The sequence below is a fragment of the Mytilus galloprovincialis genome, chromosome 5, assembly GCF_965363235.1.
Source record: "Mytilus galloprovincialis chromosome 5, xbMytGall1.hap1.1, whole genome shotgun sequence".
Classification (NCBI taxonomy): Eukaryota; Metazoa; Mollusca; class Bivalvia; order Mytilida; family Mytilidae; genus Mytilus; species Mytilus galloprovincialis.
Genome location: NC_134842.1, coordinates 44,103,254 through 44,117,941, shown reverse-complemented (window position 1 = coordinate 44,117,941; position 14,688 = coordinate 44,103,254). Strand labels below are relative to the sequence as shown.

Below are 14,688 nucleotides of genomic sequence, written 5' to 3'. Positions count from 1 at the left end.
TACATGTTTATTTCTGTCTACTTTCTTTGTGCGTCGAGGTGGTCACTGCGCCATTCAGTATTCAAACTTGTGTTTGTTTTATTGTATTTAGAAAGTAAAGGTTTATGTTGAAGTGTAAATAATTGAATGTGCTCAGTTATTTACACATAGGTTCAAAATAGATGGAGCATTTTAGCACATAAATACTTTATGTTTGGTTAAACAACGTGCATTAAAACATAAATGAATTTATGTGCGGTATGCGGAAAGTATTTGAAAGATTGCGCATTAATTTTATAAAGGAGATTTTGTAAAGTTATATACTATTGCCGTGAACCGGTTTGGCGGTCAGTATAAAAGTAAATTGCACGGGTTTTTTAGTTATCGAGGACTGGGTAGTGACCACATACGCACATATATATATAGGTAGAAGTTTATTTTCATTTTTTTTTTGTATACAAAATATTTGTATTCAAGTTTTATATAGAACAGTATTTAAATGTGTTGTATTTATTTTGTAGATTATTTTGTTGCAGAACATATTGTTCAAGATTCTGACATCTTGTGTTTTTGATGGGACTTTTATTATTTTAGTTGGATGGACTAAACATGCAGATCAGATACATTTTGTATAAGAAATAAAATTTTCGAGGTGGTCACTGCGCCATTCAGTATTCAAACTTGTGTTTGTTTTATTGTATTTAGAAAGTAAAGGTTTATGTTGAAGTGTAAATAATTGAATGTGCTCAGTTATTTACACATAGGTTCAAAATAGATGGAGCATTTTAGCACATAAATACTTTATGTTTGGTTAAACAACGTGCATTAAAACATAAATTTATTTTCTTTTGTTACATCTTTTGACATCGGACTCGAACTTCTCTTGAACTGAATTTTAATGTGCGTATTGTTATGCGTTTAATTTTCTACATTGGATAGAGGTATGGGTGGAGGGTTGAGATCTCATAAACATGTTTAACCCCGCCGCAATTTTGCGCCTGTCCCAAGTCAGGAGCCTCTGGCCCTTGTTAGTCTTGTATGAATTTTAATTGTAGTTTCTTGTGTATAATTCGGAGTCTATTATGACGTCCATTATCACTGTTCTAGTATATATATTTTATAGGGCCAGCTGAAGGACACCTACGGGTGCGGGAATTCTTGCTACATTGAAGACCCATTGGTGGCCTTCGGCTGTTGTCTGCTCTACGGTCAAGTTGTTGTCGCTTTGACACATTCAACTTTCTCAATTTATATACCTTTTTGGACGATCAAAATTTCATTAATCCGACTTTGGTCACCGGCCTATAAGTGGTATATTTGCCATTTAAACAAATTGTCAAATTTGATGCCTGATTAATAAGTTGAATGCATTATCTACAGATAAAAGGGATTATAAAACACTTTGATAAATGATATAAGCAAACGGACAATAATTCATACATAATACTATAGAGTTGGTCCATTGAGGCGAATATTGTACATATAGATAGGATAACATGTATGTACGTATATCTCTTTTGCACCTAATTACCCATTTACATAAATTAAATGATACATAACTCAAAAAAACTAATATTTTGACAGGTTTAAGGTTACAAAAATAACATTTACATAATGAAATGGATTGCGAAACGTTTAATTGTAAAATGCAGTCACATGACTGAAATATATTTAAAGCATACAAATCTGATTTATGAAATGCAGTCATACATGAACCAATACCCCGCCTCAGTAACCTGCATTTTAGTATAAAATGGTGTGCGCAACCAAATGTATGATCCATTCGGCTGTACGGTATGGAACTCGTATTTTTGTTCGCTACCGTTGCCACAGTGTTTGTGTCTTTCGTTGATGGAGCTGGATATCTACAGGTACGACCTCCCTCAGCGAATCTATGTTGCTATGAAGACATAAACCAGGCACATTTCAGCTATGACAGGGATTTCTGTGAAGGTAAGACATCGGATTAGTGGAAACATTTGATTGCATTTAGACTTTCACTTTTCATCTCTTTTATTTTGCGTGCTGAGCGGAACAGAAGTGAATACTATTCTAACACAACTTCAGACCTCTTCAAAAAGATCAACTATAGTGTCCACATTAACACATTATAAGCATCATGAAAGTAATGATACATTGTAAGAGTCATCATCAAAATGTTTTATATCAAAAAGGAGATGAATTTTACTCGACAACTATCACCTAGAGTTCGAATGATATACACAGTTATTTGTCATCGTACGGCCTGATAAACAATAGGTGGCGTATTTATAGTTTGCAACAAAATGCCTCGACATTAAACATGTGAAACAATTCAAACTAACGGACTACTCTGACAAAACTGTATTATAAGCTACTGATTTGGGTCTGAACCATTAAGAATACAATGCAGTGAGTATCTACAGAAATTGGCTATGTATGACTACTTTTGACCAATATCAATATTACACATGGAGCGCTGGATTGTTGAATAGGAAAAATGCAAATATATAAGGTTTACAGGCTTGTCTGATGCTTAGATTTGGTGTAAATGACTTTGTGGTCAATGCTTCTATTTATTCCTTATGGTTAAATTTGTGTCCGAATTGCTTTTAAAAAAGCTTTTATTCTTATGGAAACCCAGGGCAGTTTGTTCTCGTACCACTCTACTTCAAAAAAGTGTTGCAAGTTATATTGTTTCATTAATGCTTCACTATCGTATGTTTTTTTATCGCTGTTTTGGAGATCCAATGTTGGTCTTTGGTTGTTTTGTGGTCTCTTTGACGCATTTTCCTTTTTCATTCTCAACTTTATTTGGCACAATTTTTTGCCGGTTAAAATGAATACAATGATTATAAATTGGAACCTCAATGTTCACTTATCATAAAATAAAAAAAAAATAAAATAATTTCGAGGACAGATCATGTTTTACAAAAGTCGAAGAGTATTTACAACCGAACATACTAACATTTGTGCCAAAAAAGATGATTCAAGATTTGAATTATATTCAGTGTGCACTATTACATAGAGTGCTAGTAACGTTGTTGGAATCAGCGCCGTTGTGAATTATGTTATAATATCTGGTGCTGTACTGATCCAATTTGTATCGTTATTTTAATTCTACCATTAAACCAAAACATATTCTGGTGGTATATGAAGTCTACGAAGGTATCATCAGGAATGTAGCCAATACTAATGTATTGGCATATACACATAGATGTTATATTTTGTTTGTATTTGCTGTTATAAAATTTTGAAAATGTTTAAAAAGTAACAAATGTTTTTATCATATGTTTAACTCTAGTTCATTTCCGGGTTCGGTTATCTTTTTGTTTACTGAACTCTTCAATCTTTGTATAACATATATATGTTTGATTTACAATTAGGAATGTCATTGTGTCATTCCTGAATACACATTAATTGTTCATATCTGCATCATCTATTGTTAAAGTAACATTAATACATTGTATGGTATTGTACCTTAAAAAGGCGGATAAGAGTCGATTACAAATATATATTTGCAGGAATGTTAGAACTAAGACTAACTCGCCCATTACGATTTTTCCTCACACTTGCTAATTGACAATAGTGATATATTGGTATTGAATATACTCAAGTTAAGCTTTCTAAAAGAGATATTTCGTCAACAACAGAGGATCATGACAGATAATGATAAAATATTGACAACCTTGCATCATGATTTATATCAAGCAAGGGGACATCAATTCTTAAAACCATTGTAATACAAAACGTATTTTAAGGACCAAAGGATTGGTGCAGAGTTCACCCATGCTGGACTACATGTGGCTCACAGAGGAGACAATCGCCTATTAATATCAACACAAAAGAGACTCGTTATAAACGTTATTCAAGGCTGAAGTTTGATAATCTCAACACACGAGTTCTTGCGAATATCAAAAACAATGGTAAGTAGTGCAAATTTAGGTAAATAGATTATAAATCATTCAGTAAATGTTTCTATATTTCACTCCAACAACATGAACACATCTCCTGTCTGAGGCTTATATATTAATGATCTCTGATGGCCTCTCCGTGTGTCTCTCATGTTCGACAAAATAGTATTGACAAACACAAACAAACAGACAAATAATAGCTCAACAGACACAACATAGAAAACGACAAACACAAACAAACAGACAAATAATAGCTCAACAGACACAACATAGAAAACGACTAAGCAACAGGAACCCCACCAACAACTGGAGGTGATCTCAGTTGCTCCGGAAGCGTAAGCAGATCATGCTCCACATGTGACACCCGTCGTGATACTTATGTTATTACAAATCCGGTAAATAGTATAAATCGGTAGGTCACATTCTTGAAAAAGGGAAAGGGATTGAAGTTATGACATGATAAACGATAAGTAGGATCTAGTAGATAATTATCACATATATATGCATAGCAGTAACGTACCTTAGAGTTTTGTTTTATACTGCTATTGAAAACTTTAATTTTAATAATTATATTATTAGTTAATTATATATCTATATATCTTCATGCTTGGAGTTTTTTTTTTCAGTTAAACAAAAAAAAAAAAAAAAAAATGCAAAAAAACGTAACATGAAACGGTTATTTAACATTTATAATTAGGCATTAAGCTAGGCATCGACGTGTCTGTGTATTGGCCTACGTTTTGAGTTTTAAACGAATTATTATCGACAGCGTGCTTATTTTCTACATCACACTTTCGCTTCCAAACGAAATTGGAAAAGTATTGTTGTACGTATTTTGTTTAGGAAAAGTTCTTAAACGTTTTAAGATAAAACATTGAAATTAAATTTATACACTTGAAATTTCTTCTCAATCTCGTGTCAATATCCTGAAAACAGGCCATGCACCGGATTTTGATGTTGACGGAGAATTTGATGACGAGATAACTCTATGCAATGTCCCTAGAAGACCAAAAGACAAGAAGTATAATTTTGTTCAATTGCATGTTCACCTTGGACGAGACGAAAATAAGGGATCTGAACATGCTATTGACAATACATTCAAACCGATGGAGGTGAGTATTTTTATTACATTAAATATTTGATCCATCATTCTTTAAGATATAAACACACATGTCTCAGAAATTAGAAGGCTTACGATACAGTTACAGGGAAATAATGACGTTGCTATTGTAATGTGGTTGTTTTCGTGATGTCCGTCGTCGACTTATCTGGAAAAAATGCATTTTTGTGAAGAATTTTAATCATTAACTCAAAATCGAGTAAATGGACCAATCTGTTCTTTTAAATGACGAAATGAGTTGATAAAATATGAAGATAATTTCTATCAATTTTACATGTTTTATTAAAAAAATCACCGTTGATTTTTTTCTTCAAATTAAATAAACCTGCAGCAAAAAATGCCATTTTTTTCCAAAGTCATGAAATTTTAATTATAATGATTTGTTTTACAAAGAATTGTTTAAAAATGAAAAGCAGATTTTTTAGAGGATATTCCAAATCGTTTCACAAAAAAATAGCATGTGTTTATCAAATAAATGTCCAAATATTGTCATAAATGAAATCAAAATGGGATCAAAACTGTACCGTATGCCGTTAATGAGGAAATAAGGCATTTTAACAATACCAAGAAGACTTCATGCGGTAAAATGATAAATCAGAAGAATACTGAACTCCGAGGAAAATTCAAAACGGAAATTCTCTAATCACATTGCAAAATCAAATGATAAAACACATCTAATGAATGGATAACAACTTTCATATTCCTGACTTGGTACAGGCATTTCCAAATGTAAAACATGTGGATTGAAACTGGTTGAATAGCTAGCTAAACCTCTCACGTGTCTGACAGTCGCATCAAATTCCATTATGTTTATAATGATTCATGAACAGAACAGACCTAATAGCGAAAATTATCAAATAAGGATAGAGCAATAATCACAATCTCAATCAGAAGAATAACAAAAAATATTTGACAGAGAAGCACAAAAAAGGATATATAAAATCTAACAACAACATGCAACGGACGTGAGACACCTAAAGCAAATATAAATGTACTAAGTTTACCTGCAAAATACAATATAAGATTGTTGATGTAAGAGTAATGGAAATGTCGGTGATCGTGATTTTGGTCTAATGTCAGACATTAAAAGCGTTTACTAACGTTTGCAAATTGTCACTTCCATCAATATAGAAACTATATAAAAGGAAAGTACATTATTCACTAAGGCACGAATGGAGGTAAATGAAAATGTGTACTTACATGTAATATAACTAAATAAATATTTGAGATTATTATGTGAATGGGCTGATTAGATTTAATAAATGTTTTGAAGAGAAATTGTGCATTAACAGACAAACTAGAAAAAAAGTATTTATTATAGAAAAAATATTTCCCAAAAAGATAACAATTTGTTTTGTAAAAAAGTCCTGACTGATAAAAATCATTCAGTTTAAGGTAGATCATAAGAAAATGTTTTTTGAGACAGAATTTTCTTATAATTTGCCAAAATGAAGATTTTACTATGCTTTTTTCAAAAATATAATAAAAAGTATGGGTCACCGTGCTATTTTGCAAGCTATGAGTCGTTGAAAATTGCTTAAATTTGGTTAGTTTGTTCATGAAAAACACATGAGGGAGAATAAAAAAAATCTATGAGATAGAATTTTGAAATAAATTGTAAGAAGATAGGTTTCATAATATGTTTTAAGAAAATAAAAAGAAAACATGGTGTCACTGAACTAGTTTTCTTGTCACAAGTAAAAATAAAAAAAAATTCCTTTTAGCCCAGTATAAATTTTGTACTAAAAGAGTTAGCTCCCCTTAAATTGCTCATTTGAAAAAAATGATTATAAAAACCAAAAAGATTGGTATTTGTTAAAATATTTTGAATAATACAATAAATTAACAAGTTTTCTCTATATAAATAAACAGTCTAACCATTAAATTGCAAATCTGTTCCAAATTTGCTGATTTGGGCAAATAACTAGACCAATTTTGTACTGTGATTGCACAACCCAAGATGGCGGTACACCATGAATCTACCTTCAGTAAATTCTCCTCTAAAGCTGACCATAATTCAAAATCATTGAATTTTTGATTACAACACAACTGGTTTGTTTGTTGGTATCGTCTATGTCTCTCTTATCTTATAATTTAATCCGACAATATTATGTTTTAATAACAAAAAACAAACGATATTTCATATCAAATTTTCTTTCGACAATAGCATTATTACAATAAAAAGTTTCATTTCAAGACCTACACACTTTTATATTTGAGGGGCCTCGGTGGCCGAATGGTCTACGTAGTTATTTCTGTAATCACTAGTCAGTCGACACTGAGGTTGTGAGTTCGAACCCAATTCATGTGGGTGCCCTCAAATTCCATTCTTAATTGAATATGTCTGTCAGTTTTCCTATCAAAGGTCCCGACAGGTGGTTTTCTCCTGGCTCTCCACCAATAAAAACTTGCCGTCACGAAATAGCCTAAATGTGGTACTTAAAAGTGGCGTTTAAACACCAAAAAATCAAAAATCAAAATCATTCATATTTTGTTCTATGCATATTCTTTTTCCCCATAATTTGACGACTTTGACTTCTTACTTGCTTCTCATAAATTCTGCCTATATCTACTTAATGTATAAAGAGACTTAAAGAAACCTGTGTGATAAATAGGTAAACACGATTATCTTTAACTAGCGTTATACCGCTTTTTAAAGATATATCACATGTTCGCAATACGCAATGCCTATAATAATCCTTATGCATGTTATGTTCATACTAATATCAATTAAGGAAAAAAAATTTCTGTTGTAAACAATTTACCAATCTATCGTCCTCCAAAGCGGAAGTGTTTCATAACAGACGCTCAAATTCATTATTGAAGAAACATGAAATTAGCTGCTTTGGTTGACCTTTGAAATGGGCTGTGTTGAACTTTCTTATGCGAGCTTGTCTACAATATCCTCCTATATGACCATTTCCTTTGTATAAGCGATTCCAGAAAACAAGTCGTGTTATTAAAGAATTGTTATATTTTAGGCTCACATGGTATTTTACGACAGCGACTATGACGGTGTTGGGGAAGCTAAACCAAAGAGAAATGGACTGGTAGTGTTAAGTGTTATGATAGAGGTGAGAGCCTAATACCTAATTCAGCAGCTACTCTGCGTGACTTTTGGCAAAATGAACTCATTGTTGGTCCTTTTTTTTCCTGTAATTGTCAAATTTTCTTCATTTTACTTTTAATGGCCCTGTACGATTTAAAATAAGAACAATATTATCGAGAATAGCTTAGTTTCTGAAATTGCAAATAACTCTGAAATAATACTGCAAGGATAGAATAAGTTTAGACCTTTTGTAAATAGTTCTTACAAATGTTTTCTTGTTAGGCAATCCATCTTAATCTGTGTTAAATGCAGAACTCCGAAAGCAATATTATATTATAACATAAAACTAGTTTGTTATCGAACTTAATATTATGGCTTGTATAGTGTTTGTGTGATTCAATAACTTTATATTAATTGTATTTTGTTTATACTAACAGTCCAGAAAAAGTAATAAAGACCTCACAAAATTCAAATGTTGATTTATACATGTACACTAAGAAAATATAATGACCTGTTTATGTTGATTGCAATATAGATTTGATCATACACGCAGTTCTGTCCAAATGAAGTTTTTCTAAAATTTGTGATATTAACAGATCATAAATATATGTAAGACACACATTGTCCCCATGAAAATTAACTTACTTTTGGTATTAATTTGGCTGTTGTTGGTTTGTTTTTTTTACTTTTTAAAAAGATTTCTCTTTTTGCAATTAAACAGATTCTTGGTAACCCCCCTTGTTGTATAGTAATGAAAAAAGTAAAATGCAAAAACATCGAACTTTAAGGAAAATTCAAAACGGAACGTCCTTCATTAAATGGTAAAATTACAAGCTCAGACATATGAAACGAATGGGAAAAAAACAACTGTCATATTCCTGACTTGGAATAGGCATTCCCCATCGTAGATAAGGACTACGTGATACCATCATTGAGTAAATTGGTTAAACATAGCAATTATACAATAAGAGTTAAGAGCGGATTGATGAATACCACGAAAGTTGTCATCATTGGATATTTATCAATGACCAGATGTCTATCATGTCTATAGTTTTCATGAAAAGTAATAAATCGCACTGACCTATACAAGTTAGACAAAGACATGGCACGACCATTAATAGACAGCTGTATGCCGACTGAATTTTTCCACCGTAAATATTATCATTCGAGAAAACGAGTATTGTTCTAGTCTAGAATAATGTGTTTTGTGTTACTTAGATATATAGTCAAACCTTGTCGAATACATTATGTATGTATACAACTAACATAACATAGTTTACGCATTGCTTGGTCTGCGTCTAGCGTTGGATAATGTATTTTCAGATACAGATTGACTAGGTTCAAACAAACCTTATTCACATAATTGGAAAAATACAAAACGGCAAGACCAGTCTTACAACATTGACAAATATATCGTTCACCTATACTTGTATCGGGTATTTAAGTGTATGCTGCTAGGAATATAATGGAAGACATCAGCACTGCATATGTCACAATTTTTAATGTATGATATATTTATTTTAGGTATACGGAAATAACCATGAAAACAAGGAATGCAGGGTAAGTTGTAGTCTCAAATAATATGCGAATATTGTTAACCATCAATTCTCTATCTCTCTTCTTCTAATTTCTAAATCGATTTCCAGTAAAAAAAAAACATGTTAAGATGAGTAGTTGTAAAAACAATAGCAACATATACAGATATTGTATGGTCCACCAGTAAATTGCAGGAAGGCATTTTTGTACAACTGTAAGTAAACAAAGTAGTTGAAAATGTCAATTTAAACTTGATAATGTTTTAAACAGATTGCAATCAAACCGACGAAAAGTTAAGTCTGCAATATGAATTTCAGATTTTTCAAATATAGTCAAGGCTATATAATCTAATTATATAGATTAACATACAAAAAACCAATAAACACTTTTCTTATACACAATGAACTATTGTATTGGTAGGTTGATGGAACATGTAAAGTCAGATTTGCAAAGAAGCTTAGTAAACTGATGGAAAAATACTATGAAAAAGTGCGACACTATCCTATGGAGTCGTTTAATCCTGATTTCTTCAACCTCCTTGGGTTTCAACGTAGTAGTAAGCATGCTTTAATTATATTAGAAACCAAAATAATTTTTTTTTCCGACAGGTGACATTTCGTCAGGTATAAGTAGTCATCACTTAATGTTGATATGAAATGTCATTAAAGGCTTTCTGGTTAAACGAACTAAACACCGTTTTGTTATATTTTGCGACGACCATGAAGTTTCACTAAGAGACTGCTAACTTGTCTTATCGCGAAATCTTTGTAATAAGTACTTGTCTGATACATACGTAGTTTATTATGCGGCCAGGGACTTTATTTACTTTAATTTCAATTCGATGCAGGCATATGAATATACAATTTGTTATATATAGATACATAGACTATATATAGAGCATATTTGCTACTAAGCTTTCGCATTAGTATCATGTGAATTGTGAATTTCAAATTTATAAATATATAAAACTGCCATGAAATATATAAAAGTTACCTACATGTATGTGTCATTGATGTCAAATAAATTATGCAATAAAAAGTACGTTTTGTTTTCCGATATTTTTAATAAACTTACAAAACAATAGTTATATCACGATTCGGGACATGTTAACAGATTTTTTTCTTTCAATTCTTACTAGACAGTTGTACGAACAATAATTGTGGTCGAACGCCAAGTCCAGACTTCATAGAAGAGAGATGCGAAAAAGAAGAGCAAAACGACAGATCAGTTAGAGTTACAGAAGGTATCACTCCTCTAGATGTCCTGCCGTATGACACAGACCAGTTCTACACGTATGCAGGGTCTCTCACTACACCTCCATGTTATGAAACTGTACAGTGGGTTGTTTATAAATGCCCAATTAAAGTTTCTAGCAAGGCAAGTATTCAATTACAAGCACTGTATGATTTAATTTAGCTGAAAGTGTTCTTTTTTTCAAAAAGAGTGCTTTGCAAGACGCAACATAAGCAACAAGTTAAAAACTCATTTGAACTTTTGTGGATATTAGGTCCATTGTCAGTCCTACCACATGTTCTTATTTTTATATTCACAGTGGTGATACATTTTATACAGAGACTTTAGACCCATAGAAATAATATTATTAGCATTCTTTACCAATGTCCATATATAAGTTTTCTATTTCGTTTACTTGTGTAATGTCTTTGCATGTGCATTCAGGTATATTTCTGATACAAGTTTTAAATTGTCCGATCGATACTTATACCAATTAATTAATGTATGTTTAAATAATATGGTAAACTACAATATTGACTTGTTACATAGATTTTACATCTATATCCCGTGGTGTTAATTTTCAGACAATGTTACGTAACCGTTTCACAATGCATGTTATCACTGATATATACAATTTAACATGCATATTATCCGTGTTTTAATTGTGGATTGTTTAAAAATCAATAAAGCTTACATCCCATTATGGAATATTGAAATGCAGTATTTAAGTTATATGTCATTTATAACTTAATTTTGTTTTTGTGTAAATTAATAGCATTGATGAAAATGATTTATCTTATCGATTTGTGTTCTTCGCTTTGGAAACATTGTTTTTACCATGAACACTGTGAGTAGTGCCACATTTAGAGCATGCACTTTTTGCCTTTCAGACCTTCTTAGTTAATTTCCGAGTGATGTGGAGTCCTTTTATAGTTAGTTTTCTAAACTCTATTTTTAAATATATTGTGTATTCTTTCGTCGTTTTATGCAATGCTTTAGCCAGTTGCTTATTTACTTATGCAACTTATTGTGTCTTTGGTAGCTTCCTTCTCTTGTTTTGAAACCTAAAATTTTGAATGTTATATTATTGATAATAAAACTGCGATGCATAATTCTTTAGTTCAAAAGTGAATTCCTTACCGTGCATATTTCTTTTCATTTGCTTCACATTACATCAAATTTGTTTACATAATTTACTCAAGTGACTTAATGTTAGTAAATGTTAGTAATTCAACTAGTGCCCACTGTATTTTTGTAGGCTTTTAGAATGTTACAGTTGGTGGAAGATTCACATTTCCTTCCTCTTACAACATTTGGTGTACGAAGACCTTTACAGGTAAGGAACACTTTAAGAAACAAAATATTTTCATGAAACTGCATTTAAACATAGAGAACCGCAAGTTAGATACATAGAATTGAGAATGGAAATGGAAGATGTGTCAAAGAGACAACAACCCGAACAAACAGCAGAACATAGCCGACGGCCACAAATGGGTATTTAACACAGCGGGAAAATCCCGCACCCGGAGACGGGTTTAAGATGGCTCCGAAACAAAATGTGTACTAGTTAAATGAAAATGGACGTAAACTGTTTTGTGAGATTTCAACCCCCCCCCCTCTTATACCTCTAGCCAATGTAGAATAAACAAACACACATTAATACGCATAGTAAAAATCTGTTTAAAAGAAGTCCGAGTTCATTATCAGAATAGGTAACTTAAGAAACTAAGCAAAATAACAATGATACATAAATTAACACGGGACTACTAGTAGTTATTGAAATGCCAGCTCCAGATCTCGATTAAAATGATTGCAAGATTATTTCTTCATCATATAAAAAGCAAGCACAATCCCTCCCGTTAAGGGTTTAGTATCATACCATCATAACATATATGAGAAGAACATAACCCGTATCATGTCAACAACTGGTTTTAGAATAGATGTGCTTATTTCCGATGCAAAGACACTATGGGTGAATTGATATTACATGCATTACCTAAATTAATATATATATATTGTCTGTTTCGGTATCTTTCGTAAGTTCATTACCAGAGATAGCATAGAATTGAAATGATGCGTTTCAAGTTTTCGAAGCATGAATTTTGAACAATTTACAAACGTTTTGTTAAACACTAGATTAACATCCATCAACATTTGTGAAAAAATGTCACAAATTATACTTTACTTCCTCAGATGTGATTTTCTAATTATCGCCACACAAAGAGTAAGACGAGTCCACTGGAATCAGCATCTATGATAAAATAATATATATATATATAAAATAAAAACGAAAATGACAAGTGCATTTAGGAATAATGTCTGGTTGACTGATACTGTTCTGACGAGTGATGTTGAAATCATAAACATAGAAGCACTTAAACATCATTTACATAAAATCTTATCAATAAAATACGAATCAACAATTAATAGAGTTATATTCTAGTAGCAACTAATACAAATATAGTGTTTTTAAAACAAATACGAAGTTAAATATCATTGTGGACCAACAATTCCGAATGTTTTAATAGTATTGATACATTTTCAATTGTATGTGCTATTACAACCCTCGTTTATAGTTATTTCAATTATATGTTTTTGTTTGTTTGAGACATCGTGAAACTATACACTATGAATAACTAAGGTAACATTAGTATACTGGTCATCAAAAGTCATAACTCTATTGAGAGAAAACACATATGGGTTACAAACTAAAACCAAGGGAAACACATCACCTATAAGAGGAAAACAAAGGAACACTGAAGTGCAACAAAATCAAACGCCAACATACGAAAAACAGAACTGTTTGATAACACCTACCATATTCCTGACTTGGTACAGGACATTTTAAGAAAAATGGTGGTTTGAACCTGAGTCACTGCCTAAATTATTTGTCACTGGGAAATAAGCAAATAACAATCAGTCAATCAAACAATATTGTTTCAAAATAATTGATAAAATCATTACAATAAGATGGTTCACACAACGAAAATACATATCAAAACAACTTATACATTTTTACATCGTCTTTTCCATTGTTTATCACAGTTTTAATTGCGTGCATATGTTCTGCAAAATGGAGTAGAATCGAACTAAAATTTTATGGCAAATTTACCTGATGAGCAGTGCATCTCAACGTTTGGTGTGACTTGTGTAAACAAATATTTATCAAAAAATAATATAAAATACACAGTGAATCCTTGCCATGCTTTTTGAAAGAAACAGCTACGTAATAGTTTAGTTTTATTGAGCATGTTGAGATAAATGCTTTTATTTAATATATGTTTGTTTTTTGTGTTTTTCAGAAAAATAAAAAAGTAGTTGTCTACAGTAATTTTAAGAATTGACAATGAAAAACGCCTGTATTGTCAATGAAAAAAGAAATGAAATAAAAAGGACATTCTAGGTCACAAGCTGTTCAACCTCGTCTTATTTAATTGTTTTATCAATGATGAATGAGAGCCGGAAATAAAGTGATAACGCCTTTGCAAAAACACGAAGGAAAAAACGACAAATATCGGTATACAAAACACAACATAGAAAAACAAAGACTGAGCAACATGAACACCACAAAAAACTGGGAATGTGGTCATGTCACTAGTAGCCAGATTAAAGTCTGAAACAGTCATTTTGGTCTGATCAAGTCTTGATCGACTTAAATTACCGCTAGAGAAAAACGTTAAGACTGTTCAGATTTGTTGTGTTTAGTCCGTTTAGTCATGTCAAGTTAATCAAGATGGAAGGCTCTAGCGTTAAATCAAGTCTGTTAAGACTGTTTTGGACAAATTTAGACCAATCATAAAAAGTAACGTTCAAAACTTTCAGATCGGGTTAAGATCCGTTTAGTGTGTCCGAATCATATTAGGAGTTACGCCCCTTCA

At 31.7% G+C, this 14,688-nt stretch overlaps 1 protein-coding gene across 1 annotated transcript; it reads left to right on the top strand.

Annotated features, from left to right (window-relative positions):
- Window positions 1-1,767: 1,767 nt before the first annotated feature.
- Window positions 1,768-14,229, top strand: LOC143075876 (nacrein-like protein). The gene is made up of 9 exons (XM_076251462.1): window positions 1,768-1,932; window positions 3,720-3,884; window positions 4,809-4,984; window positions 7,974-8,066; window positions 9,566-9,601; window positions 9,998-10,133; window positions 10,716-10,954; window positions 12,069-12,146; window positions 14,113-14,229. Exons 1-9 carry the CDS (start codon window positions 1,776-1,778, stop codon window positions 14,152-14,154), a joined length of 1,122 nt encoding a protein of 373 aa, XP_076107577.1. The 5' UTR covers window positions 1,768-1,775; the 3' UTR covers window positions 14,155-14,229.
- The last annotated feature ends 459 nt before the right edge of the window (window positions 14,230-14,688 follow it).

What these genes read in the sequence shown, in the direction of transcription:
- LOC143075876 (XM_076251462.1), top strand. Translation starts at nt 1,776, where the DNA reads ATGGAACTCGTATTTTTGTTCGCTACCGTTGCCACAGTGTTTGTGTCT. An exon ending in ATGAAAACAAGGAATGCAGG is followed by an intron (nt 9,602 to 9,997) that starts GTAAGTTGTAGT and finishes TTGTATTGGTAG; the next exon opens with GTTGATGGAACATGTAAAGT. An exon ending in CAATTAAAGTTTCTAGCAAG is followed by an intron (nt 10,955 to 12,068) that starts GCAAGTATTCAA and finishes GTATTTTTGTAG; the next exon opens with GCTTTTAGAATGTTACAGTT.